Source organism: Magnusiomyces paraingens (assembly GCF_902498895.1).
Source record: "Magnusiomyces paraingens strain CBS 517.90 genome assembly, contig: contig1, whole genome shotgun sequence".
NCBI classification, from domain to species: domain Eukaryota; kingdom Fungi; phylum Ascomycota; class Dipodascomycetes; order Dipodascales; family Dipodascaceae; genus Magnusiomyces; species Magnusiomyces paraingens.
The window spans coordinates 4,095,110-4,118,562 of record NW_022474067.1 but is presented as its reverse complement, the minus strand read 5'-3'; the positions used below and the strand labels follow the sequence as shown (position 1 = coordinate 4,118,562).

Below are 23,453 nucleotides of genomic sequence, written 5' to 3'. Positions count from 1 at the left end.
AGGGCTTCCCTTTTTTTCTTCCTCGGTACATTTACTTGAATATTCTACCTAAATTTTTTTTTGTTTTTTTTTTTGTTAGAGGGGAGATTTCTCTAAGCTTATAACTTCTCCGCAGCGGGCAATTACCCTCCCTGCTCCGCGTCAGAGCCGGTGAGGATCCCCCGCCATGTTGATATATATATATATATATAAAACCCTTGGGCACGTAAAGATTGACAGTAGCATTAAAATTAATTTTTTTTTTTTTCATTTATTTATTAGACGGAGAAAAAATCCCAAAATCCCCAAATCTCAAAATCATTTTAGAAAAATCCAAAAACAAAAAGTCCAGTAAAATCGCACTTACAAATCATCTTCACCTGCCAATAAAAAGAAAAAAAAAAAAAAAAGAAAAGAAAAAGTTTCAACTCCAGCCACGTCGTTACCCGCCGCCACAACTCAAAACCCTAACCCTGTACCTACTTATTGCCCAGCCATACACTGCCATAGCAGCACACCCACCACTGCCATACCACCACTGACAGCTCCACCACTACCTCCCTCCCCCCCCAGGCTCACACACACCCACACACACCTATAAATACCCAGCCATGTCCCGTCTCCACGCCCGTCTTCTACATTTTGCCCAAACAACCATCCAGCCTTCCCTCACATCTCAAATCAGAACAATGTCTTCTTACACCTCCGTCCACGTCGGTAAGCCCGATACCCTCGATTACAAGGTCTACATCCGTGATGCCTCTGGTAAGGTCATCTCGTCTGTTCACGATATTCCCCTTAAGCCCGAGGGTGTTACTGACAAGCATGTCTTCAACATGGTTGTCGAGGTCCCCCGTTGGTCCAATGCTAAGCTTGAGATGTCTTCCAAGTTCCCCTTCAACCCCATTGTCCAGGACACCAAGAAGGGCAAGCTCCGCTACGTCCGCAACCTTTTCCCCTACAAGGGTTACATTCACAACTACGGTGCCATCCCCCAGACTTGGGAGGACCCCACCTTTGTCGACCCCAACACCTCGTGCAACGGTGATGGCGACCCAATTGACGTTTGCGAGATTGGTGAGCAGGTCGGCTACATTGGCCAGGTCAAGCAGGTTAAGGTCCTCGGCCTTGTTGCTCTGATTGATGAGGGTGAGACTGACTGGAAGGTCCTTGCCATTGATGTCACCGATCCTCTTGCTGAGAAGCTCAACAACCTTGCTGATGTTGAGGAACACCTTCCTGGCCTCATTGCTGCCACTCGTCACTGGTTCCGTGACTACAAGCGCCCTGATGGCAAGCCCTCTAACGAGTTTGCTTTCAACGGTGAGGCCAAGGAGGCCGACTTCTCTCTCGAGGTCATTGAGCACTGCCACAAGGCCTGGAAGGAGGGTCTCCTCACTGGCACCAACCCCAAGGCAAACTACGACAACACAAACTCCACTCTCGAGGGTTCCAAGGGTTTCAACCCTGCTGAGGCTGACAAGCTCGCCACTGATGGTGTCGTTTACACTCACTCCGAGCCCGTTGGTGATGACAAGTGGTACTACTACAAGAACTAAATTGTACAATTAATTGGTTAGATTAAAAGAGAAAATTTTTATTTTTATTTTATTGAAATGGTCTTTGAAAGAAGTTTTTTTTTTTTTTTTTTTGTAAATATTGCAGTTGCTGCTCTTGTTTGTTTATAAAGAAAATTACGTCAAGTCATGTGATTGAAAATTTTTCCCCAGAGAGGAGTTTTTCCAGATGATTTATTTTCTTCTAAACCATCACCAAAAAAAAAAAAAATAAATAAAAATAAAAATAAAAATAAAAATTTAATATCCCTGGAATTACTGGGATCTTAAATATAATGCTTAGACGAGCCCATAAAATACCCAGGACTTTCCCCTGCAGAAAAGCCTTTGGTACATCCGCTCCTAGATACACAAAACATATCCCATCTCCAAAGGAAATTATTGATGAACTAAATTCCCGTCACAATGCGCGCTCATTTACTGACATTATAGCCGATATTCGCCTTCGTCAGAACCAGTTTAAAGAAACGGTCGGCAATGATGATCCTAAAATTGTCAAATCACTTACATTCCCAGGAATTGAAGGTTCCACTAAGTCAAATATATCTATTTCTCAACAGTTCATTGATCAACAAATGTACTTGGGCCGCGTTCTTGAAGGAGATTTGATTGAAACTCGCTCCGGTGATCTGGGCGTTATTGTCCAAGTCCCTGATTTCGTGACTGTCCATGAATATGCAGTAGTCGATCACCAAGGAAGTGTTTCTTATTATACAGGTAGTGGCCGTAGCTTTACATTTAAAATCCCTCGCTTTGTGGCTGTTCCAGACGATAAACCAGGTGTGCTTGCATCTCTCATCAGAGTCATCAGCTCTGACGACCCTAACAACCCAGTTGTCACCGTCACTAGCCGCTTTAAAAATGAAATTTGTCCCCGCATTCGTTCATTCATCACTCGCTCACAAAGTGTCGTTAGCCGTGTCGAGGTTGAGCTTGAAACCATGTTTGGCGAACTTCAAGATTCAGCAGACCCTATCAATGTTTCTCTTTTCGAAGTCGCCTATACCATTTTTTCTAATGTTAACCAGTCATCTTCAAAACGTGATTATTCTGCACTCAAGGCTCATTTCCCCCCACATGATCTTGAAGGTGCTCGTCGTCGTGTTGATATTGATGTTTTGTATGCAGTCTATACTGCTATTAACTCACGATTTGGTGACAAGGTGCTTTTTGATACTAACGACAGACTCACTCCAATCACGCTGACATTACTACCAATTTCCGAAGAAAACGATCAAAATAAAGCTATTAAGGCCATGAAGATTATTGTGGAACATGAAGCTTCCCAAGCTGCTTCTCGCTCTTTGAATAGAGATAAAGATACATTGGAAATTACAAGTAAATCTACACAGAATAAACGAGGTTCATTCAAAGTTTCTTCTAATTCCGCACAAGCTGCAATTGATAAGGCCCCAGATCTTATGAATGGTCTCATTAATGCAGAGTTTCGCGACAAATCTTACCTAGACGAGATTCTCGCAACCAACTCAACCCGAGTTATGTCAACCCACAAGACCAATCGCTCCATCATTGAACTTATTCGTCGCTTTGCAACTGGCGACATTTATGGTTCTTCAAACACCATCCGTTCAGTTGTTGAAATTTTCTTAAAGCATATTGACCATTACCGCGCTCTGGCACAAATCGCTACTGGTGCTGTTCCTAAAAATACCCCTGCAAGTACGCTTGAAGCTCCCGTTGTAGATGAAAGTTATGCATTCAACTACCTACAAAAACTGGGTTTATTAGGGCCTCGTGATGATCCTGTAAGACTACAATCTAAGCTTAAAACATTGGAAAAGGGAGCTGCACGTCTTGCAAAATTCCACGAACCTAAAGATTTGAGCAAACCTTTGCCTGATCGTCTCGATACAATTCGAGAACAGCTCCCTGATGATCTTACTGTTTATTGTATTGATGACGCTGGTGCACACGAAATTGATGATGGATTATCAGTACAAGTCCCCAAAGATCCTAAAGCCAAATGGAAAGTTTATATCCATATTGCCGATCCGTCTTCAGCACTGCAAGTTGATGGATCTAGTGGAGCTGATGGACTTTTGCGCCATGCATATAACCAAACTTCAACAGCATATTACCCTGAATCTATTATCCCCATGTTCCCACCTTGGTTCACTCAAAAACTGGGGCTGGTAGAAGGTAGCAATCTTCAACGGTGCATGACTTTTATGGTGGAATTTGATCCAGTTTCCCAAACTTTTGATGTTGATAACGTACAGGTGATTGCCGGAATAACACGGTCCATAAAGCAAATCACTTACGACAAGGTGGATGAGCTTTTAAGACAAGATACTAAAACCCCAGATAAAACTCTTACGGATTTGCGCAACTTGTGGCACGTGGCTAATGCCTTTTCTAAAATTCGTTTTGATAGCGGAGCAGTTGGTTTGGCCATGCCACAACCTGTGCTTAAGTTCCCCCCACCGCCTCCACTGGGATCCTCTAATAAGGAAACTGTTGATGATGTTATTAACCAGATTTCCGTGACTTATAGCAAACGCAGCGTGGCAAGGGAACTTGTTGCAGAGCTGATGATTCTATGTAACCATGCTGCAGCTCGGTACACAAGTGCACACGATATTGCTGGCATGTATCGGACCCAAGACTTGCGTCTTGAAAGTGCTGCGGCTGAGGCTCGTGTGGTTGATGCAACAAGTGCAGTTAATAAGGCATATGATTGGACTGCAACACCATGGCAACGCGCCAATGACGGAATTGGACCCAAGCTTGCACTCAAAGAAACATTACAAACACTACCATTAATGCGAGCGGCCGGTCTTGGGGTTGCTCGACGCCCACATAGGGCCTTGGGTATTGATGCATACATGCACTCTACATCGCCATTGCGTCGGTTCCAAGACGTGGTTTGTCATTGGCAGTTAGGATCAAGTCTGTTGAAGGACCAAAATAAAGACTCTGGTAATGCATACATGTTTGATGCGGCACAAGCTGACACCATGAGTATTAGATTGCTGCGGACGCAGAGCATTTTACGACGTGCACAACAACAAAGCACAGCTTACTGGGCACTGCGGCACCTTGAGCATCGACTTGCCCAGGAAAAACTATTGGGCAAGGACAGTGTCCCGGTCACATGCATTGTCACATCACATCCCTTTGGCGGAACACAGTTTGGCTATGCACCAGAAATTGCAACCAACATATTAATTGACATTGATGCCATTGCAGGCAAGCCTGGTGCTAGGGTATATTCAATTGGCGAGTCTGTGCCGTGCACTATTTCCAATTTTGATTGTGTCCAACTTACAGTTGAAGCCGTTCCAATTTTGTAAATAAGAGAAAAAAAGAAAATAGATGAATTGTATATATAAGTTAATTAGAAAAAAAAAAAAGAAAGAAAAAAAAAAGCACAAGCACTTCACTCATGAAATTATACAACATCCATTAGCTTTTGCATCTGCAGGTGACGTCTTTTCATTGACACGGGTAGCGGCACCTCTTATGGGCGCAGGTTTCGCGGTCGCTGTTGCCGCAGGGACTTTTCCCGCGGCTGCCGCGCCTGCGCCGCTGCCATCAGTAGTATTCCCCGCCGCATTTGGGGATGTAGCAGTAGCAGCACCTGCATTAGTGGCAGTTGAGCCAGAGTTTGTAGCAGCACCTGCTGACTTTTGGGTAATAGAGCCACCACCGCCTACGCTATCTGAAGCACCATTTCCGACATTTGCTGAGAGGGGAGCGGCTGCGGTTGTATTTGCTGATGTTGGTTGTGGAATACTGGTACTATTTGTGGGCTGAATTTCAGTTGTACCTTGCTGTTTTTGAGAAGAAACTTCTGCTGGTAATGGTGGTACCTGACCACCAGCTGCTTCTATTCTGTTTCGATTCACCTGACGAATAAGCGTCTCAAAAATCTCTTCAATATTGACCATGAGTTTTGCTGATGTTTCCATAAATCCACATCCATGAGCCTGGGCCCACGCGCGGCCTTCAGCTGACGAGACTGCGCGGCTCTCCGCCAAATCACACTTGTTGCCAGCCACCATCTTGACTGGAGCTGGGGCACCGCGCGGCCTCAGTCCAGATTCGAGGTTCTTCTCGATAAGTTCATCAAAAACTTCGAGGTTGTCGAGAGATGCTCGTGAGCTAATATCATAGACGAGAAGGTACGCATCTATTGCAGAGTCTGCTGAAAAGAGAGAGCCTAGCATATCACGGTATTCTTCTTGGCCAGCTGTGTCAATGACATCGAGACGATAATGTTTGCCGTCCACAACACGGGTTGTCGTATAGGAGTCCTCTAATAAATGTTATTGTTAGTATGTGTATATATATAAATATATGTGTGTGAATGTATAAATATTATTGTTTTAATATTATTTTTAAATGAATATTTTTATTATTTAATGGTAATTTTGATTATTTTTTGTTTTTGTTTATTATCGACAACTGGCTAGTTATCTCTTGGTGTGCATAAGAGAACAAAGAGGCTGGTAATGGTGTTGGCTGGGAGAAAAGGACCCCTAATAAAAAAAAATATTATTCTTTTTTTTTTTTGGGAGGGGGGGTTTCTAGAAGAAAATAAAAATAATAATAATAAAAAATAAAAAATAAAAAATAAAAAATAAAAAATAAAAAATAAAAAATAAAACTCTAGGCTATAGTAAACAAAATACGTACCAATAGTGGGATCATATTCATCAACCCATTTTGAACGAATAAGACGCATCGTGATACAGGATTTGCCTGCACCGCCATCTCCAAGGATCACGACAGAGACTTTCTCGTTGTCGAGACTCATTTTTTTTTTCCAGTATAATTTTAGTTAAATGGGTCTTGTTGTGTGTAAAGGTTTGTGTAAATGTATGTTTTGGGGGGTTAGGATAGTGAGAGTGGTGGTTGTGAATGTTTTGATTGGAATAATTATTTTTTTTAATTATTTTTTTAATTTAATTTAATTTAATTTAATTTAATTTAATTTAATTTAATTTAATTATATTTAATTTAATTTAATATTATTTAAAAATAAATAAATAAGTTTTTTTTTTTTTTTTGGTAATAAAAGGCTAAAAGAGGAAAGTGCTGAAAAATTTATGGGTAATAGTGGTGGTGGTGGTGCAAAAAAAAAAAAAAATAGAATAAAATAAAATAAAATAAAATAAAATAAAATAAAATATAAAAATAAAAATAAAAATAAAAATAAAAATAAAAATAAAAGTTTAAAAAGCTCGAGATACATTTTTATATTACATTTCAATAATTAGATTTAAATATGACATTACATCTATGTTACAATTATGTTACAGCCGCGGTTTTCCTCGGTAATTTTTTTTTTTTAAATTTTTTTTATTACCATCCTCAACCGTGTATGTCAACTCTCTGCGAATGGCCATCCCAATGCGGTAAATGTGGCTTGTCTGAGGCATATGCGGCGCTTTCTTTCTTAAAACCCAAAAATTTTTCTTCTTCTTCTTCATAAACCGCCTACTCATGCCATACAATTCACTCTTTTTCTGGGTCACCAAAAGTTTGCGACTAACTGGTTTCGTATAAATACAACCATCTTTTCCTAACTTTTTTTATTTTATTTTACTTTTATTTATTTATTTATTTTTTTTTTTTTTGAACAAAGAAGCAAACCTACTCAAAAAGAAAGGTTTTACTTTGCATTTATTCAATGTCACCAATCCCAATTGCTAACCCGAAAAAACCTATAAATGTGCCACATTCGCGCCATGCCTTCTCTCAAACCCCTAACAATGCCCACATTGTCTACGGCTCTGTCGGTCGCTCAGCTTTTGGAGACCCGCTCCATCTCTCTCCAGTCTTAAGTCCGCCCTCTAACTTAGAGGAAGATACATTTATAGTAAATCCTCGTCAAGCTCAACTTTTAGCTCAGGAAGAAGAAGAGATTTTAAATCACTCGAACCAATGGCAAAAACCAACACAACTTATTCACCAATCTGCATCCTCAGAAACACTGATTTCACAAGACACAGAAGCTGCCCACCTGATATCCCAACAAGCCTCATCTTCTTATGGAACAGTCGATTCCCCTCAAACACAATTTTCAGATAATGACGAACAGGACCCAGAAACTGCCCAAGTCATGGCCATTTCTAAAGCATGGGATGAAGCTGTTAATGAGGGTCGTGCAGAAACTTCATACGCAATGGAAATTAGATACATTATTTTAAACTCGTGTCCACTAGTAATTACCTTTTTGCTCCAGTACTCACTCACTGTGGCTTCAATTTTTTCTGTAGGCCACTTGGGGAAAACGCAGCTGGCTGCCGTGTCCCTTGCCTCCATGACTGCAAATATCACTGGCTTTGCTATGATTCAAGGCCTTGCAACTTGTCTTGACACACTTTGTGCCCAGGCATATGGTGCAGAAAATTATTCTCTTGTTGGTGAATATTTCCAAAAATGCACCTTAATGGTGATGGCCTGCTTTGCTCCTGTTAGCATTCTATGGCTCTATGCAGAACCTCTCATTCGATTTCTAGTGACTCACGATGATCCAGCTTTGGCCCCGCTCGCAACTTCTTACCTTCGCATTGTACTTATAGGTGTTCCTGGTTACATTGCTTTTGAATGCGGGAAACGATTTGTCCAGGCACAGGGCATTTACTTTGCAGCCACTTTTGTTTTATTTATCTGTGCTCCTATTAATGCCTTTTTAAACTACCACCTTGTTTGGTCTTCAGTCGTTGGTCTTGGGTTCATTGGCGCACCTCTAGCCGTTGCAATCACTCAATGGCTTATGGCTATTCTTCTTTTTCTTTATGTTCGCTATGTTGACGGGCTCAAGTGCTGGGGTGGACTTTCCCGCAACGTTTTCAAAAACTGGGGGACCATGTTTAGACTCGCCATCCCTGGTGTCATTATGATTGAAGCTGAATTCTTAGCTTTTGAAGTTTTGACATTTGCTGCATCCCGTCTTGGGACTACAGCTTTGGCTGCACAGTCTGTTCTTGCTACCACCTCTTCTTTGCTATATCAAGTTCCATTTGCTATGAGTATTGTTGCATCAAACCGTATTGCAAACTTTCTTGGTGCAGCTCTCCCACAAAATGCACGCATTGCCAAAAACGTTGCTCTTATAGCTGCTGTGGTTTTTGGTACCATTGATTCAATTATTCTTTACGTTTTACGCTTCCATGTTGGCACTGCATTTTCTTCTGACTCCGATGTCGTTGCTCTTGTTGCAAAATCACTGACTGTTTTGGTTTATTGCACAACCGTTGATGCTCCTGGCGCAGTGCTTGGAGGCGTGCTCCGAGGCTTTGGCCGTCAGGCTATCGGTGGCTATCTTAATTTATTCTTTTATTATGCTGTCGCCATGCCTTTGGGCTTAGTCTTAGCATTCTATTATGATTATAGTCTTAAAGGTCTGTGGGGAGGTATATTTGTTGCTATTTTTTCCATTGACATTTCCGAGTTCATTTATGTTCAACAAGTCGACTGGCAGGCTCTGGTCGACGAGGCCCGCTCACGTCAAACATTAGAACGTATTGTTCCATAAAAAAGTTTTTCAACATTTTGTTATATATATTTGTACAATATAATTTGCTTAAATGTTTTTTTTTTTTTTTTTTTTTTTGGTCTAAATCATAAGTCGTCGCAAGCCTCCAACGTCCCATGTTTCACGGTCCGCATTATATCGGCATTGCAACAACCGAGTTCCAGTTACTGGACATCGACCACCATCCTCAGAAGTACCGTTTTCTAGGTGTTTATAAATACATGGGTAGCAAAATACCACACCAGTTTCAATGGCTGTTGCGTTGGTAACTGGCTCAGCACATAGCGGACACAACCGTGAGTCGCGAACTATTTTGGTGTAAGTTTCCCGAGGAAGATTGATAGAAACTTTTTCCGAAACTTCCTGTTCTTCCTCTTTCTCTTTCTCTTGCTCTTCCTCCTCCTCTTCCTCATCATCTTCATCTACTTGTTCCACCTTTGATTTTTCCAAACTACTAGGTAGAGGTGTCGGTAAGTTCCCCTCAAGCATTCCGCGGCGGCCACCAGTGGCTGCTAATTTATGTGCAAAATCCGAAGCTGACCACCATTCCAAAAATTTAAGCAAAAACATGGCAGTGGGGAGTGCATATGATAACCCGCTTAGAGCAGCCCCTCTTATCTGTTTCCGGCCTGTCTGTGTGGTAACTAAATTGATGAGTCGACCCAAAAGAGGTGTATTATCGTCATCATCATCGGATGGGCCCGACCCGCCTGGAGATAGATCTTGTGAAACAATACCCGCACGTTTATCAGCTAAATCGTAATCATTAGCATTTAACCGGCTATACTTGAATCCCAAAAGCCAGTCAAGCAATGAGTGTGCACTAGACTGTCTGTTGAACATGTAAGAAAGATAAAACAGTAATGTTATAGCTGATCGGGTTGCTGTGAAAGCCGGATACACCTTGAAAAAAACGTAGTCACGCAAAAACCAAAACTTTTCAGTCCAAGTCACATTCTCATCACTCATGATACGCACGTACTCTGTGTCCATATTACGGACGAGTGCTCGAGCCTTGAGAGTTTCGTACTTGGCATCCATCTTTTCACGAAGATACGGGCCTAAGACTGCTGCAGCCACAGAAAGCAATACCTGCGTGTGAGTAAGTCGGCGCATATTGTCGACCATGATTGGGGCTGCATGGCGGGCTCGGGGTAGCTGTCCTGCTGACGGGAGCACGCGCACACGTTTAACACCGTAAAACTTTTCTGTAAATGTGGAGTTCCAGTTTTTAAGATGATGGTATTCGACAGCTGCTGTTGCTGCTGCGTATATTTCATCGAAACGCGTTGCTAACCGCAAAAGGTATCGTGGGTGTCGTTGGGCATAATGTGTGAGAATATAACGAAGGGAGGGACCAATTAGATCGGAAAGCTCATGTGCCGAGATGAGTTCGAATAAAGTAGGAGAGTCCGGGTCAAGTGCCGATGCATTGAGCGACGAAAAGTAATCCATAATGAAGGTGTAGATTAAAATATATATTGAAAGGTAAGTAAAAGTTTTGGGTGGGATCAAGTAAATGGCGAGTTTTGTGGAGGTTTTGTGGAGACTTTAGAAGGATGTTAAGAGCCTCGGTTAATATGAGTCAGTGATTACCAATACTTACATAATTTATTAGATCCTTTAAAAGTATAACTTCTATCTCCATGATTTTAAATTTTTTTTTTTTTTTTTTTTAAAAACATTTGATTTTGAAAATCATTTTTTTGTTTATTTTAAATTTCATTAAAATAATTCTAGCTTTTGGTTTCTTTTTATTTTTCTTTTTCTTTTTCTTTTTTTTATCTTTTTAAAAGGAATTAATGAGAATAAAAAGTAAAAAGTAAAAAATATACCTAGCAAATTTCCTGATCTTATACCATTAAAAATATAAATATCTTGCTAATATGTGCAGTTTTTCAAATGTATAAACCTCAGCTGATATCACCTGGGGGAGGCCATGATCATCGCTACCCGTGTTGATACACCATAAATGATGACATCAATCCCTGCAGCACAATTTATCAATAGTATTATATAGTAGCAACATTACTTTAAGTTTTACTAATTAGTAAAAAAAAAAAAAAAAAAAAATACAAATGTAATTTAAGGGCTTTCTATGGTTTTTTTTTTTTTTTCCTTCTCCAGGCTTTATGCTTTCAGATTGAACAATGAGATAGCCGCTAGAAAAAAGAAAAAAAAAATAATTTTTTATTTTTTTATTTCAAAATTGTTTTTATTTCAAAAAAAATTTTTTTTTTTACTTTTTTATATATATCCAAAGAAACGGTATATATATATATATATATATATATGGCTAACATATATTAGAGACTCTCTGGCGCTTGTTTAGGTATGTTGATGCGCGGTTATTATGTTGCATTTTCTAGATTGAATACCAAACTTGCTACTTTCTTAATCTTTTTCCCGCGCTGATTTGCCTAGAGAAAATTTTTGGCGCCAATTTCCAACCCACACGGCTGGCGTCTTCACTTCCTTTCTGGGTCTCGCATTTTTGCAGCCTTTAGGTCCACAAAGGGCCTTTTTCCCCCAATTTTAAAGAATGGACCAAAGTTATAAACATGCCTATTTCCTCTTTTTCTCTTCCTCTCTCCCTCCCTCCCTCCCTCCCTCTCTCTCCTTAAACTATCGCAAATACTTTCCTTTCTTCCCTCTATTAATAAACTTTTTTTTTTATCTCCCCACACAAAAACATACAGAAATCTAAATAAGAAGTATAGTATTACATATACCTACTATGCCTTCTATTCCTATCGCGAGCTCAAGACGGCCCTCGGAGGTTCTGTACTCCCACCATGCTTTCTCTCAGTCCCCTACCTCTGGCAACATCGTCTACGGCTCAGTCGGCCGCTCAGCCTTTGCCGACGCGCTTAGCCTTTCTCCAGCATTCTCCAACACCGACTCGGGAACTAGTCCCCACAGACCCTTCATCCTTTCTCAGCGCCAAGCACAGATCCTGGCTAACGAGGAAGCAGATCTTCTTAACCAACAATCTCAAAACTTTTTTGGTACATCTCCAACTAGCTCAAATGCAACACTGGCCCCAGGTGCTGCAAATGCTCCTGGAGGTTCAAGAAACCCTTCTATTGTGTCTTATGGTGCTCTCGACCAGGCCTTTACTAACATGACCAATGACCAAGACGAACTTGAAGCAACTCTCACTCGCGTAGCAACTATCAACAAAGCTTGGGATGAGGCTGTCGAAAAGGGCCAAGCAAACACATCTTACTCTAACGAAATCAAATATCTTCTTAAAAGCTCAGGCCCTCTGATTGTAACCTTCATTCTTCAAAACTCTCTTACCGTTGCATCTATTTTTACAGTTGGCCATCTCGGAAAGTCCGAGTTAGCTGCAGTCTCATTAGCCTCTATGACAGCAAATATTACTGGTTTTGCCTTAATTCAGGGGTTGTCCACATGTCTTGATACGCTTTGTGCCCAAGCCTATGGTGCAGGCAACTACGAACTCGTCGGCGAGTATTTCCAAAAATGCTCCATTATGATTGCATCTTGGTTTGCTCCCTTTGCTATTCTCTGGGTTTATTCCGAACCATTATTTGCTCTTATTGTTGCCCATGATGATCCCTCCCTCGCTCCCCTTGCAGCTTCTTATCTCCGCGTTGTATTGGTAGGCGTGCCTGGATTCATTGCGTTTGAGTGTGGTAAGCGCTTTGTCCAAGCACAAGGTATTTACACTGCATCAACATATGTTCTCTTTATCTGTGCCCCTATAAACATTTATCTCAACTATTATCTCGTTTGGTCACCAGTCATTGGTGTTGGCTTTGTCGGTGCTGCTCTTGCTGTTGCCATTACCCAATGGCTCATGGCTATTCTTTTATTCCTTTATGTCCGTTTTGTTGACGGCATGAGATGTTGGAACGGTTTCTCTCTAAATGTTTTTACTAACTGGGGTCCTATGATGAAGCTTGCTATCCCTGGTGTAATTATGATTGAGGCTGAATTTTTTGCTTTTGAAATTCTTACCTTTTGTGCATCTATCCTCGGCACCACTCCCCTTGCCGCTCAGTCCATTCTCATCACAACATGTTCTTTCCTTTACCAAATTCCCTTTGCTGTCAGTATTGTGGCTTCTAATCGCATTGCCAACTTCATTGGCGCCTCCGTTTCTGATAATGCTAAAATAGCCAAAAATGTGGTTATTGTCTTTGGTATTCTTATTGGCATATTTGATGGAACTATTCTTTACGTTTTCCGCCACACTATTGCAAGTGCATTTTCTGATGATCCAGAGGTAACTGCTCTTTTCCTTCATACCATTATCCCATTTATGTGCTCTACTTTTGTGGATGCCCCTGGTGCTATTCTTGGTGGTGTTCTCCGTGGGTTTGGCCGCCAAGCTATTGGCGGGTATCTTAACCTCTTTTTCTACTACGTAGTTGCGCTTCCCCTCGGCATGATTCTTGCTTTTAAGTTTGAACTGAGCTTAAGCGGATTTTGGTTGGGTATTTTTATCGCTCTTCTTTCTATTAACATTTGTCAGTTCTTTTACGTCCAGAAAGTTGACTGGAAGGCCCTTGTTCAAGAAGCTGAAGAACGTCAAGGAGTTGAAGAAATTACTCCTTAAATGATTCTCTTTTTTTATATTTTTTAAAAATTACTTCATATCTATATAAGTACTTTTTTTTTATTTTGTTGCATTTTTTTTATGTTGTTTATTTTAAAGAATTTTTAATAATTATTTTGAAAGAATTTTTTGTTCTCTTAATAACAATATGAACGTTCATATTGTTATTTAACTGAAATCATAATCTGGGGGAAAATGATAAGAAGTTCAATATGGCTCGTTAGTATCAAAATGAATAGGAATCTACTACGCGATAAGATAGAAATGAGTTGCAAGAAACATGGAATGAAAACATGACACGTCCCGAATGAAATCAATATATATATACTCCTCCTTCATGGATAGGCGCGTTCCAGAACCATATTCATCACTGTACACTACGATGAGGTTATAGTATACCAGTACGTACCGGTCCCCGCAAGAGTCAACACTCTCGCTGATTTGCATAATGAGATAAGGAAACGAATTTATTTAAAATTTTGTATGTTGACTTAGTTACTAAGCTATAAAAAAAATAATAAAAAAACAAAAAAAAAACAAAAAAACTCCATATGCAGTAGTATCTCATGCTTAATTCTTTTGCCGTCACATACTACTGTTATCACGAACAGTTTTTTCATGAACAATGGCCTCAACCTTAATAGCTTCACCATCCAATTCCTCAAACCCAGTCTGGTGCATATCAGCTGTAGAAAAAACTTTGCGACCTCGAAATATCCAATAAATTACGCACCATGCTGTGAATCCCACCAAAATAACAGAAATATAATTCATATTGTCTTTAGTAACTGGTTTGCTAAAGGGGAAACAGAAAAACACTAGGCAAAATATAGTCCAGAAAATTGTAAGAACATTGGCAGCATACCCTACAGAATTCAACCAAAAGGGTCCATGTTTGAAACTGTTGCGACCCCGAATCAGCATACAAATAATAGGTACAATATAGGAAAGCATCATAAAAAGCACTGCACCAGAAATTAGTGAGGAAAATCCGGCTGATGATGCCATGTACAAACAGCCGCAAGCGGCTGTCCATAGGGTAATCATAATGCCTGCATTCAATGGTACACCCAGTTGTGGGTGAATTTGTCTCCAGTATCGAGACCCAAGGAGACCGTTGTCGCGACTAAAGGACCAGCTAATACGAGAAGCATATGATTGTACCATAATAAATGCAAAAAATACCGACGTTATTAACATCACCATCAGTAAAATAGCTCCACCCTTGTTTTTCAAAGCCAAGTAAAAAATGTCTAAGATAGGCATTCCGGTATTAGAACTTAAAATTGTATCCAGATCAGTGATGCAAAAGCATATCCCAATCGTGTAACTCAACGCTGTTACAAACCCAACGGCAACGGTAAACATAATTGCTTTTGGAATGATGACTTCGGGTTCAATACATTCCTCGGCCAAGTGAGTTGCGGAGTCTAAGAAACCAAAAGCAGCTGCAGGGTTAATCAACCCAACAATGAAAGCAATAGCAGATGATGACCAGCCAGTTTGGTTGTTAAATTCCACAAAAATAAATTTTGAGGAATTGAAGTTTCCCGATGACTTACTCAACACTGTTACAAGAGTCACAGCAAAACTTATAAGAGAAATGTAAAGGGCTAGTGTAGCATAAGTAGGAAGAAGTTTGCCAATGCAACTAAACAAAAAGCTAGCAACATTGCAAAGCTGAAATGTTATGAAAATCATCCAGTTTTTAATTTCAAAATCTGGGCCTGCTAACAATGCATGGACACTAACAATCATTTGTGCAGTTAACATACTCGTTGCAGCATTGCAAAAAATAGAACCAGCCCAGGTGAGTGAGCCACATAAATATGAAAGAAATGGTGCATATTTCTTGGGTGCAAGAACAATTGTCCAATAGTACTGGCCACTGGAAGTTGGATAAGCAGAAGCCAGTTCACCAAGAGAAATACCAGTACATAAACCAAAAAATGCACCAATAATGATTCCATAAATGGGCATTAAAGGACCCCCGCTGTAAATTGAGAGGGCAAGAAACACAGCGCAGGCTAGCCACGAATTGGTGATGCTAAAACCAGCTCCAAGAAGTGACCAAGTACTCATTTTTCTTCGCATCTCAGGGACATACCCCATAGATATTAAATGTTCATTAGCAATGTTATCATTTAAAGATGTGAGTTCAAGAGAACTTTCTATGTTTTGAATGTTGGTGTTATTTTCAAATGATTTTGATTCCATTATTGAAATGAATAGTTATATTTAAGATATTTAAACAACAAGAAGGCAAAAAATAAAACTTCTTTTTTCGAAAGATCAGGAATTGGACTATTTATATATAAAAACTAAAAAGTAGAAAAAAAAAAAACCAAATTTTCTAAATCTCATCTTAATTGTTTAATATATTCCCTGGGTTTAACATTTTTCTTTGGTATTTTTGAACCCATAAAACTGTCAAATGTCCCATAATTTATCATACCAAAAATTTGTAACTCGAAAAAAAGTTTAGATCTGGTTTAGATATTGTGCTTTTAATATAAACAAAGAAAATATTTTTTGATCATTTAAGCTTGATTTTTTTTTTTTCGATTCGCAAGAAGTTCCAAAATATTGGTAAAATGGTGCACCAGATTGAATTATGTTGTTTTGTTTTTCAATCTATCAACATAAAACTATTGGCATTTATTAAAATACTTTTTTAAATTTTTAAAAAAATATTGGAAACCCCCATTTTTTTTTTTTGACTTATTTAGTATTTTTTCCCCTAATAAGTTAATTTTACTGTAAATTTTCCGAAATTCATTTTTAAAGTTCTTTTTAAAAATATGAACCTATCCATAAGCGACATATCGTCCTATGCATCAAGTAAGGAATGGCTAGGGTATGCAGGTCAAATCCTTGGAAAGTTACATATATATATAAAATATTTATATGTTTTTTTTTAACTGGGGTAAATTAATGAGCACGTTTTCAGTGGGTTTAGAGAAATTTATAGAAACAATTATTTTATTGGATAGATCTTTTGTATCATTTAGCTCGTAAGAGTTGTATCTTTTGGCAGCCCTTCTAAAATTGGTGATTAGCATGAAGTTAATATCATATTATCGATATGGATATAATATCAGTTGTAAAATAATCGAAAGTCATCTGGGGAGGATCGATTTTTAATCAACAGAGGTTGACATCAAGTATTCAATGCAATTGATTCTTCATAAGTGGGCAATTATGTTAACGAATTTTCCCTAAATACTATATTTTATATATAATAAATTATGATGAAATCCAATTTATAGGTAATACTTTGGCTAATGGCAGTATGATACCAGCCAAAGAAATTCTGGCGTGAGATCTTCAGCCTATTTTCTTAAAATCATTAAATTTTTCTTTTAAAAAAAACATAATGTGAAGTTCTTGAGCTTCCGGAAATCAGCTTGGGTTAAGTAATTCATTTTACTAATTATTATATTAACTATATATTGTCATTAGTATTCTAAGTTTGTTAAAGAAAGAACCCCCTTTTTATTGTTAAAAAAAATCTTGGAGTCTCTGATAATTTCTTAAAAAATTTTAAGCATAAGCTTAACTTATAATTATAAGTCAAATAATTTTAATAAATCATTATTATCATTTTTAATTGATTTTTTTTTTTTCAGTTTTTGACGAAAGAGTGTTTTTTTGCTTAAATGAGTGGCTTTTTAAACATGATTTCATGTTGCATTATGCTAAGTTATCGGCTATAAATACTATGCTTTAAGACTTTAAAATTTTTGTAAACGAGTGCATATATTTTTGACTGAACATCGATCCTATAAGAAGCAGCCTTTGGCATTCTTTATAAACGACGCCAATCGAATCGAAATAGTATAAAGATTCTGTAGAATTACAAAATGGTTATTAAAAAAAATCTTATCAATGATCTTAGGTTCTAAAATAAATTTGCCTGAAAAAAAAATTACCCATCAGGTATCAAAATAATCAAAATAAGGATAAATAGGCGTATTAGTTCTTGGCCATTATCCACAGCTATAAATAATTATTTTAATAATTATTTTAAGATAATAATAATTAAATTAATTTTTTAATTAAGCTTAACTTTGTACTTAACTATTTGTTGTTGTTTTAAAGGTTGTTAATAATTAACTCTCGGACTAAATTTTATCACCGGAGACTAAGTTTTTACAGTTCACTAAAATGAAACCACTAAAGCTCAAACATATTAAAGTGGAAACTCCTAGAGAACTCAACAATCGCCAAAGTTACTATATATATCGATTTTTTTATATATAAATATGTCTCTGATAACCCTGATAACCCTGATAACCCTGACAATTCTAATAACCTCAAATACCTATGATAAAGTTGACAGTGGAAAACTTTGCATAAAAAATGATAAACATCTTCAACAAAGGTAATAATGGTTTATATCAAATCCACAGCGTCCTTTCGAAATGACACATTCGAAGTTCGTCGTTGAGTCACAGCGCAGTTACCAGCCCTGTTGAGTTATTGCAAGTCCTCGCTTCATATAGCTATATAACTATATAAGGGGAAGTAAAAGTATCCTTGTTTTGGCATAGAGTGGCGCGGCTATGTCCAAATCGGGATGACTTTCTCTACTGCGCTGTAGATTGCCGAAAAAATAATTAAACAGAATCCAAAAAAAACTCATATAAAAAAACCAAACCCCCCTCCAGTTAAGATCTTGTTATTACAATGTATAATAGAAATTAGAAACTAGAAAAAAAATGACTCCTATTCCTCGAGCAAATTCTAAAAAAACAATAGACATTCAAACTCATCATGGATTTTCACAGTCTCCTACTAATGCAAACGTTATTTTTGGCGGCCGTCCAGTTTTTTCCGATGCTCTGAGTACTTCGCCTTCATTCAGCAATATCGACGCCGGTAGTCCAAATCATTCTGGTAGCCATTTCATAGTTAAACCTAATGTTGCCCATAAGCTCGCTGCCGAAGAAGAAGAGCTAATTAAAAGACACTCTCCAACTTTTAAACCTCATCCAGATGACTTCTTAAAAGCTGGGCATGGAGCTGCTCCTACAAGTTCAGGACCGCTCATGTTATCTTTGACTGAGGAATCTTATGGCGCTATTGATGACGTCATGGATTCTGAAACTGAAAGTATCGTTGAAATAGCAAAAGCATGGGATGACGCTGTTGATAATAACGAAATCTTGACATCTTTTGCTAACGAATGCAAGTACGTTTTGGCCAACGCTGGTCCTTTGGTTTTCACTTTTCTCTTGCAAAGCACCCTCACTGCCTCTTCAGTGTTTTTTGTGGGGCACCTGGGCAAGTCTTATCTTGCCGCTGTTTCTCTCGGATCTATGACTATTAGTATTACCGGTATAGCATTCATTCAAGGAATGGCTACTTGTCTCGATACTTTATGTCCCCAGTCTTATGGTGCCAAACAATATACTCTTGTTGGAGAATATTTACAAAAATGCATTGCCATGACACTTGTATATTTTATTCCTATCGGGTTACTATGGCTTTTTTCTGAGCCTTTATTTTATTACATTGTTCCCAAAGATGATCCTGCTGTTGCTGCTTTAGCAGCATCCTATCTAAAGGTCGCATTATGTGGTATTCCAGGCTTCACTTGTTTTGAATGTGGTAAACGTTTTGTTCAAGCACAAGGAATTTACAGTGCTTCTTCATACGTTTTATTTTTTTGTGCTCCTTTCAATATGCTTTTGACGTACCTCCTTGTATGGCATCCGTCATTCGGTTTTGGGTACATTGGTGCAGCTATTTCAGTTGCAACTACTCAGTGGCTCATGGCAATTCTTCTGCTATCTTATGTTCGCTTTGTGGATGGAATGAAGTGCTGGGGTGGAATTTCTTCAAATATCTTTAAGAACTGGGGCCCCATGATTAGCCTTGCTATTCCTGGTGTCATTATGATTGAAGCGGAGTTTTTTGCTTTTGAAATTCTTACTTTTTGTGCATCTGTTTTGGGAACGACCCAACTGGCTACCCAATCCGTTGTCTCTGTGGTGGCAACTTCGATATATCAAATTCCATTTTCTGTTAGTATTGTTTCATCCAACCGTATTGCAAACTTTATTGGTGCATCTTTAACCCAGAATGCTCGCATTGCTAAAAAGGCTGGTCTGATTATTAGCATTTTTGTCGGTTTATTTGATGGCTTGGGTTTATACTTAATGCGAAATCATGTGGGACCTGGTTTTTCTGAGGATCCTGATGTTATTGCAATGTGCTTAAAAACAATTCCAGTTATTGCATTGTTATGCTGCGTTGATGCCCCTTCTGCGATGATGGGTGGAATTTTGCGTGGGTTTGGTCGTCCTAAAATTGGTGGATATTTCAATTTATTTTTCTTTTACTTTCAAGCCCTTCCACTGGCTGTTTTCTTAGGATTTAAGTGTGGATTAGGTATTGAAGGATTTTGGATTTCCATGAGTATTGCCATTTTGCTCATTTGCTCTTGTGAATATATATATGTCCAAACTGTGGACTGGGATAAATTAGTAGAAGAGGCAAAATCTCGTCAAGGCATAGAAAGAATTGACCCTTGATCAAAGACTTTTAGATATTATTCATTTTTTTGTATTATTAAGACATTTATTATTGCATAATTTTTTTTTAAATCTCTTTTCCATTTTTTGAAGTTTTTTAAAAATTTGTGAAGTTTTTTGAAGATTTTTAAAGTTTTTTAGAGTCTTCTTAACATTGCTGAAACTGCTGTAATTATTCTAGATCTTTAAAATAATTATTATAAAGAAAAAAAATGCAGCGATAATTGCTTATTTTACTTATAAGCCAATTACTAGTATATTTCCATCTAATTTTTAAATGGTGTATGGTTAAATGGCAAAAGCTGATTATACCTTTAGTCAAATCAACTATGATACCTTTTTAATCAAGTAAATAAAAAATGAGCCCATGTACTAGAAACTAGAAATAAACCTGAGACCGTTATTAACTAACGGCTGACAAAAAAAAGCTGGTTTAAAGCCTAGTTTAAAATATGGCTGTCTCTAAGTATATTACAACAATGTTATATTAAACAGATTTGTTACAAAAATATCCGATTAATAACTACAACCATTGCTCTCAATTTACTCAAAAGTTTCGCAGCAAAAGCATAAAGTTACAAAAAGGGCATAATTTGGGAAGTTGTAAAGAAGCTTAACATCTATTCATATTGAATAAGAAATATTTACCAGCACTTATGGGTCTTATAAATATTGTTTTTCGCTAATGTATCCGAAATTTGGCTTAGTTACTATTTTTTTGACCATTCATCTTTCTCCGATCCTTTTTTTTCTTCGATTAAAAAAGCAACTCTTGATCAATACACATCAGTTACTTCGGTATCACGCGAGTTCATATTTATTTTGGACGTGCGGCTTGAACAAAATTTTGTTTGCAGATTCGGTGTTTAGGAATATATTATAGTTATAGATTTATATGGAAGATAGCGGAGTCCGGAGATTATCTAGAATATATGAAACTATAAGCTGATATAAGAGACCAAGGGAGAATTTAAGAAACTCAGTGATACAGTTGGTATTGTATGGCCTGTGAATTCATATGTTGTCCTATTTATTGTCAATTATTAGGTGAAGCAGATTGGATTGCAATCAGACACAGCAAACTTCATCGATTGCTAGGAGTATCTATGAACCCTAACCACACTAATTACAGTACAGAGTGGTTAGGGTACAGATCTTTGCGGGAAGTAGTGATGGAGTGTATTGGTGCTCGACCGCTCAGCGCTTGCGCAATACAACAGAGCGGTAGATCACACCTATAACACCAGATTATACCGACGTACGTTTGTCAAGGCACCCTACAGATCGAACTAAATTGGCGCGCGCAAAAAAATACTGGCCCTGGTTTCTGGATCTATATAAAGGCAAGGCCTTGTCCATTTTTTTTTCTTTTTTTTGTATTTCTTTAATTTCTTTTTTTTTTTGTATTTTTATTATGAAAAATAATATTAACTCTCCAAAAATACTAGGAGAAAGCCCAGTACTACAAGCTCTTTTAAAATCCTCGAGCCTTACTCCCAATGTTAGGGAATATGGATCGATAGACTGTTCATTAATAAACGACACCACTTTGACCGATCCAGAAACATTGTATAGCTCGATTCCAGTTGAAAATACGTTAATAAAAATACAACGCCAAACCTTAGCATCATCACAAAAAATACCAGAGCAAAGGATATGTGTCTTAGAAGAACCCTGTCAATCATACCATGAACCTAGACTTCACTCACCACTTAGTATCGTAACTAATGTTTCGACAGATGAATCTGATTGTGCATCAATTTTTGAAAGTGAACCTGTCAATAAACTTTGGAACAATGATTTTAAGACTCCAAAACTCACAACCGTTTATTTTAAGGAGATAAAGTACATATTGGTCAATGCTGGTCCATTGATCTTAACGCTTTTAGTGCAAAACACACTTACTATTGCATCTATTTTTTTTGTCGGTCATTTGGGTAAATCCTATTTGGCTGCCGTCTCGCTGGCTTCGATGACGGCTAACATTACTGGCATGGCATTTATTCAGGGATTAGCCACATGTCTTGATACCTTATGTGCACAAGCATATCACTCAAAAAGCTTTAAGGATGTGGGTGAATATGTGCAGAAATGCATTTTAATGATTCTACTATGTTTTTCCCCAATCGGAGTTTTATGGTATTATTCACAACCACTTTTTTCCTTCATTGCACCCAAAGATGACCCTTTTGTATCTTATTTAGCTGCTGAATATCTTCGTGTTGCTTTACTCGGTATTCCTGGGTATATATGCTTTGAATGCGGAAAGCGACTTTTGCAAGCTCAAGGATTGCATTATCTTTCTAGTCATGTTTTATTTATTTGTGCACCTATTAATCTCGTGCTGACTTATATCTTGGTGTGGTATCCAGGTATAAGTGTAGGATATATTGGGTCTGCAATCTCAATTTCAATTACTCAATGGCTTATGGCATTTTTACTATTTGGGTTTTCCTGGTATTCATATGGTTTTAAAAACTGGATTAGTTTTTCTAAAAAAATATTCCAAGGATGGAGTTTAATGATTAAACATTCCTGTACAAATCTTGTTATGATTGAAATGGAAATATTTGCATTTGAAGTCTTTATCTTTTGTGCATCATTGTTAGGTTCAGCTGAAATTGTCACTCAGTCAATCATGTTTGCGACATCATCGACATTTTATCAAATTTCTTTGGCAATTAGCATTATTGCATCTCATCAGATTTCTTGCTATTTAGCGGCTTCATCTCCTAAAAATGCTCAAGTTGCCAAAAACTGCTATTTGGTATTAAGCGTCTTCGTTGGATTAATTATTGGATTAATTATTTACTTTGCTAGATATGCTATTGTTTCTGTTTTTTCAGATGACGATGATGTTAAAGATTTGTTTGTTAAAACAGCAAGTGCTTTGGCATTTATGGCTTTTGCCGATGCCCCTTGTGCTGTTTTAAGCGGTATTTTACGAGGTTTAGGACGGTCGTATATTTGCGGATACCTGAATTTGTTTTTTTACTATTTTCAAGCACTTCCATTGACAGTATTATTAAGCTTTCAATGGGGATTGGGGATTGCTGGATTTTCTATTTCAATGGGCATCGCTCTTTTGTTAATTGGAATTTGTGAACTAGTTTGTGTGCAAATGATAAACTTAAGTTTATTAGTTGAACAGATTCAATCATTTAGAGTGATTTAACTGCCTTTAAATTATTTTTGTGTATAATTAATCATTTATTCATTTTCACAATGAAAAAAATTAAGAATAATTTATCCTAATTATTTTA

At 37.9% G+C, this 23,453-nt stretch overlaps 9 protein-coding genes across 9 annotated transcripts; 6 read left to right on the top strand and 3 right to left on the bottom strand.

Moving 5' to 3' along the window:
- Positions 1-590: 590 nt before the first annotated feature.
- SAPINGB_P001227 (uncharacterized protein) lies at positions 591-1,538 on the top strand (the record flags this gene model as incomplete). Its single annotated transcript, XM_031995950.1, has 1 exon — positions 591-1,538. One exon carries the CDS (start codon positions 591-593, stop codon positions 1,536-1,538), a length of 948 nt encoding a protein of 315 aa, XP_031851841.1.
- A 293-nt stretch (positions 1,539-1,831) lies between these two features.
- Positions 1,832-4,870, top strand: SAPINGB_P001226 (uncharacterized protein; the record flags this gene model as incomplete). Its single annotated transcript, XM_031995949.1, has 1 exon — positions 1,832-4,870. The coding sequence occupies one exon, from the start codon at positions 1,832-1,834 to the stop codon at positions 4,868-4,870; it is 3,039 nt and encodes a 1,012-aa protein (XP_031851840.1).
- Positions 4,871-4,960: 90 nt separating this feature from the next.
- On the bottom strand, positions 4,961-6,336 carry SAPINGB_P001225 (uncharacterized protein; the record flags this gene model as incomplete). The annotated part of the gene is made up of 2 exons (XM_031995948.1): positions 4,961-5,835; positions 6,216-6,336. 2 exons carry the CDS (start codon positions 6,334-6,336, stop codon positions 4,961-4,963), a joined length of 996 nt encoding a protein of 331 aa, XP_031851839.1.
- Positions 6,337-7,212: 876 nt separating this feature from the next.
- On the top strand, positions 7,213-9,063 carry SAPINGB_P001224 (uncharacterized protein; the record flags this gene model as incomplete). The annotated part of the gene is made up of 1 exon (XM_031995947.1): positions 7,213-9,063. The coding sequence occupies one exon, from the start codon at positions 7,213-7,215 to the stop codon at positions 9,061-9,063; it is 1,851 nt and encodes a 616-aa protein (XP_031851838.1).
- Positions 9,064-9,144: 81 nt separating this feature from the next.
- On the bottom strand, positions 9,145-10,518 carry SAPINGB_P001223 (uncharacterized protein; the record flags this gene model as incomplete). The annotated part of the gene is made up of 1 exon (XM_031995946.1): positions 9,145-10,518. One exon carries the CDS (start codon positions 10,516-10,518, stop codon positions 9,145-9,147), a length of 1,374 nt encoding a protein of 457 aa, XP_031851837.1.
- Positions 10,519-11,800: 1,282 nt separating this feature from the next.
- On the top strand, positions 11,801-13,651 carry SAPINGB_P001222 (uncharacterized protein; the record flags this gene model as incomplete). Its single annotated transcript, XM_031995945.1, has 1 exon — positions 11,801-13,651. One exon carries the CDS (start codon positions 11,801-11,803, stop codon positions 13,649-13,651), a length of 1,851 nt encoding a protein of 616 aa, XP_031851836.1.
- A 585-nt stretch (positions 13,652-14,236) lies between these two features.
- On the bottom strand, positions 14,237-15,868 carry SAPINGB_P001221 (uncharacterized protein; the record flags this gene model as incomplete). The annotated part of the gene is made up of 1 exon (XM_031995944.1): positions 14,237-15,868. One exon carries the CDS (start codon positions 15,866-15,868, stop codon positions 14,237-14,239), a length of 1,632 nt encoding a protein of 543 aa, XP_031851835.1.
- Positions 15,869-18,372: 2,504 nt separating this feature from the next.
- SAPINGB_P001220 (uncharacterized protein) lies at positions 18,373-20,190 on the top strand (the record flags this gene model as incomplete). Its single annotated transcript, XM_031995943.1, has 1 exon — positions 18,373-20,190. The coding sequence occupies one exon, from the start codon at positions 18,373-18,375 to the stop codon at positions 20,188-20,190; it is 1,818 nt and encodes a 605-aa protein (XP_031851834.1).
- A 1,656-nt stretch (positions 20,191-21,846) lies between these two features.
- SAPINGB_P001219 (uncharacterized protein) lies at positions 21,847-23,365 on the top strand (the record flags this gene model as incomplete). Its single annotated transcript, XM_031995942.1, has 2 exons — positions 21,847-21,850; positions 21,930-23,365. The coding sequence occupies 2 exons, from the start codon at positions 21,847-21,849 to the stop codon at positions 23,363-23,365; spliced, it is 1,440 nt and encodes a 479-aa protein (XP_031851833.1).
- Positions 23,366-23,453: the final 88 nt, after the last annotated feature.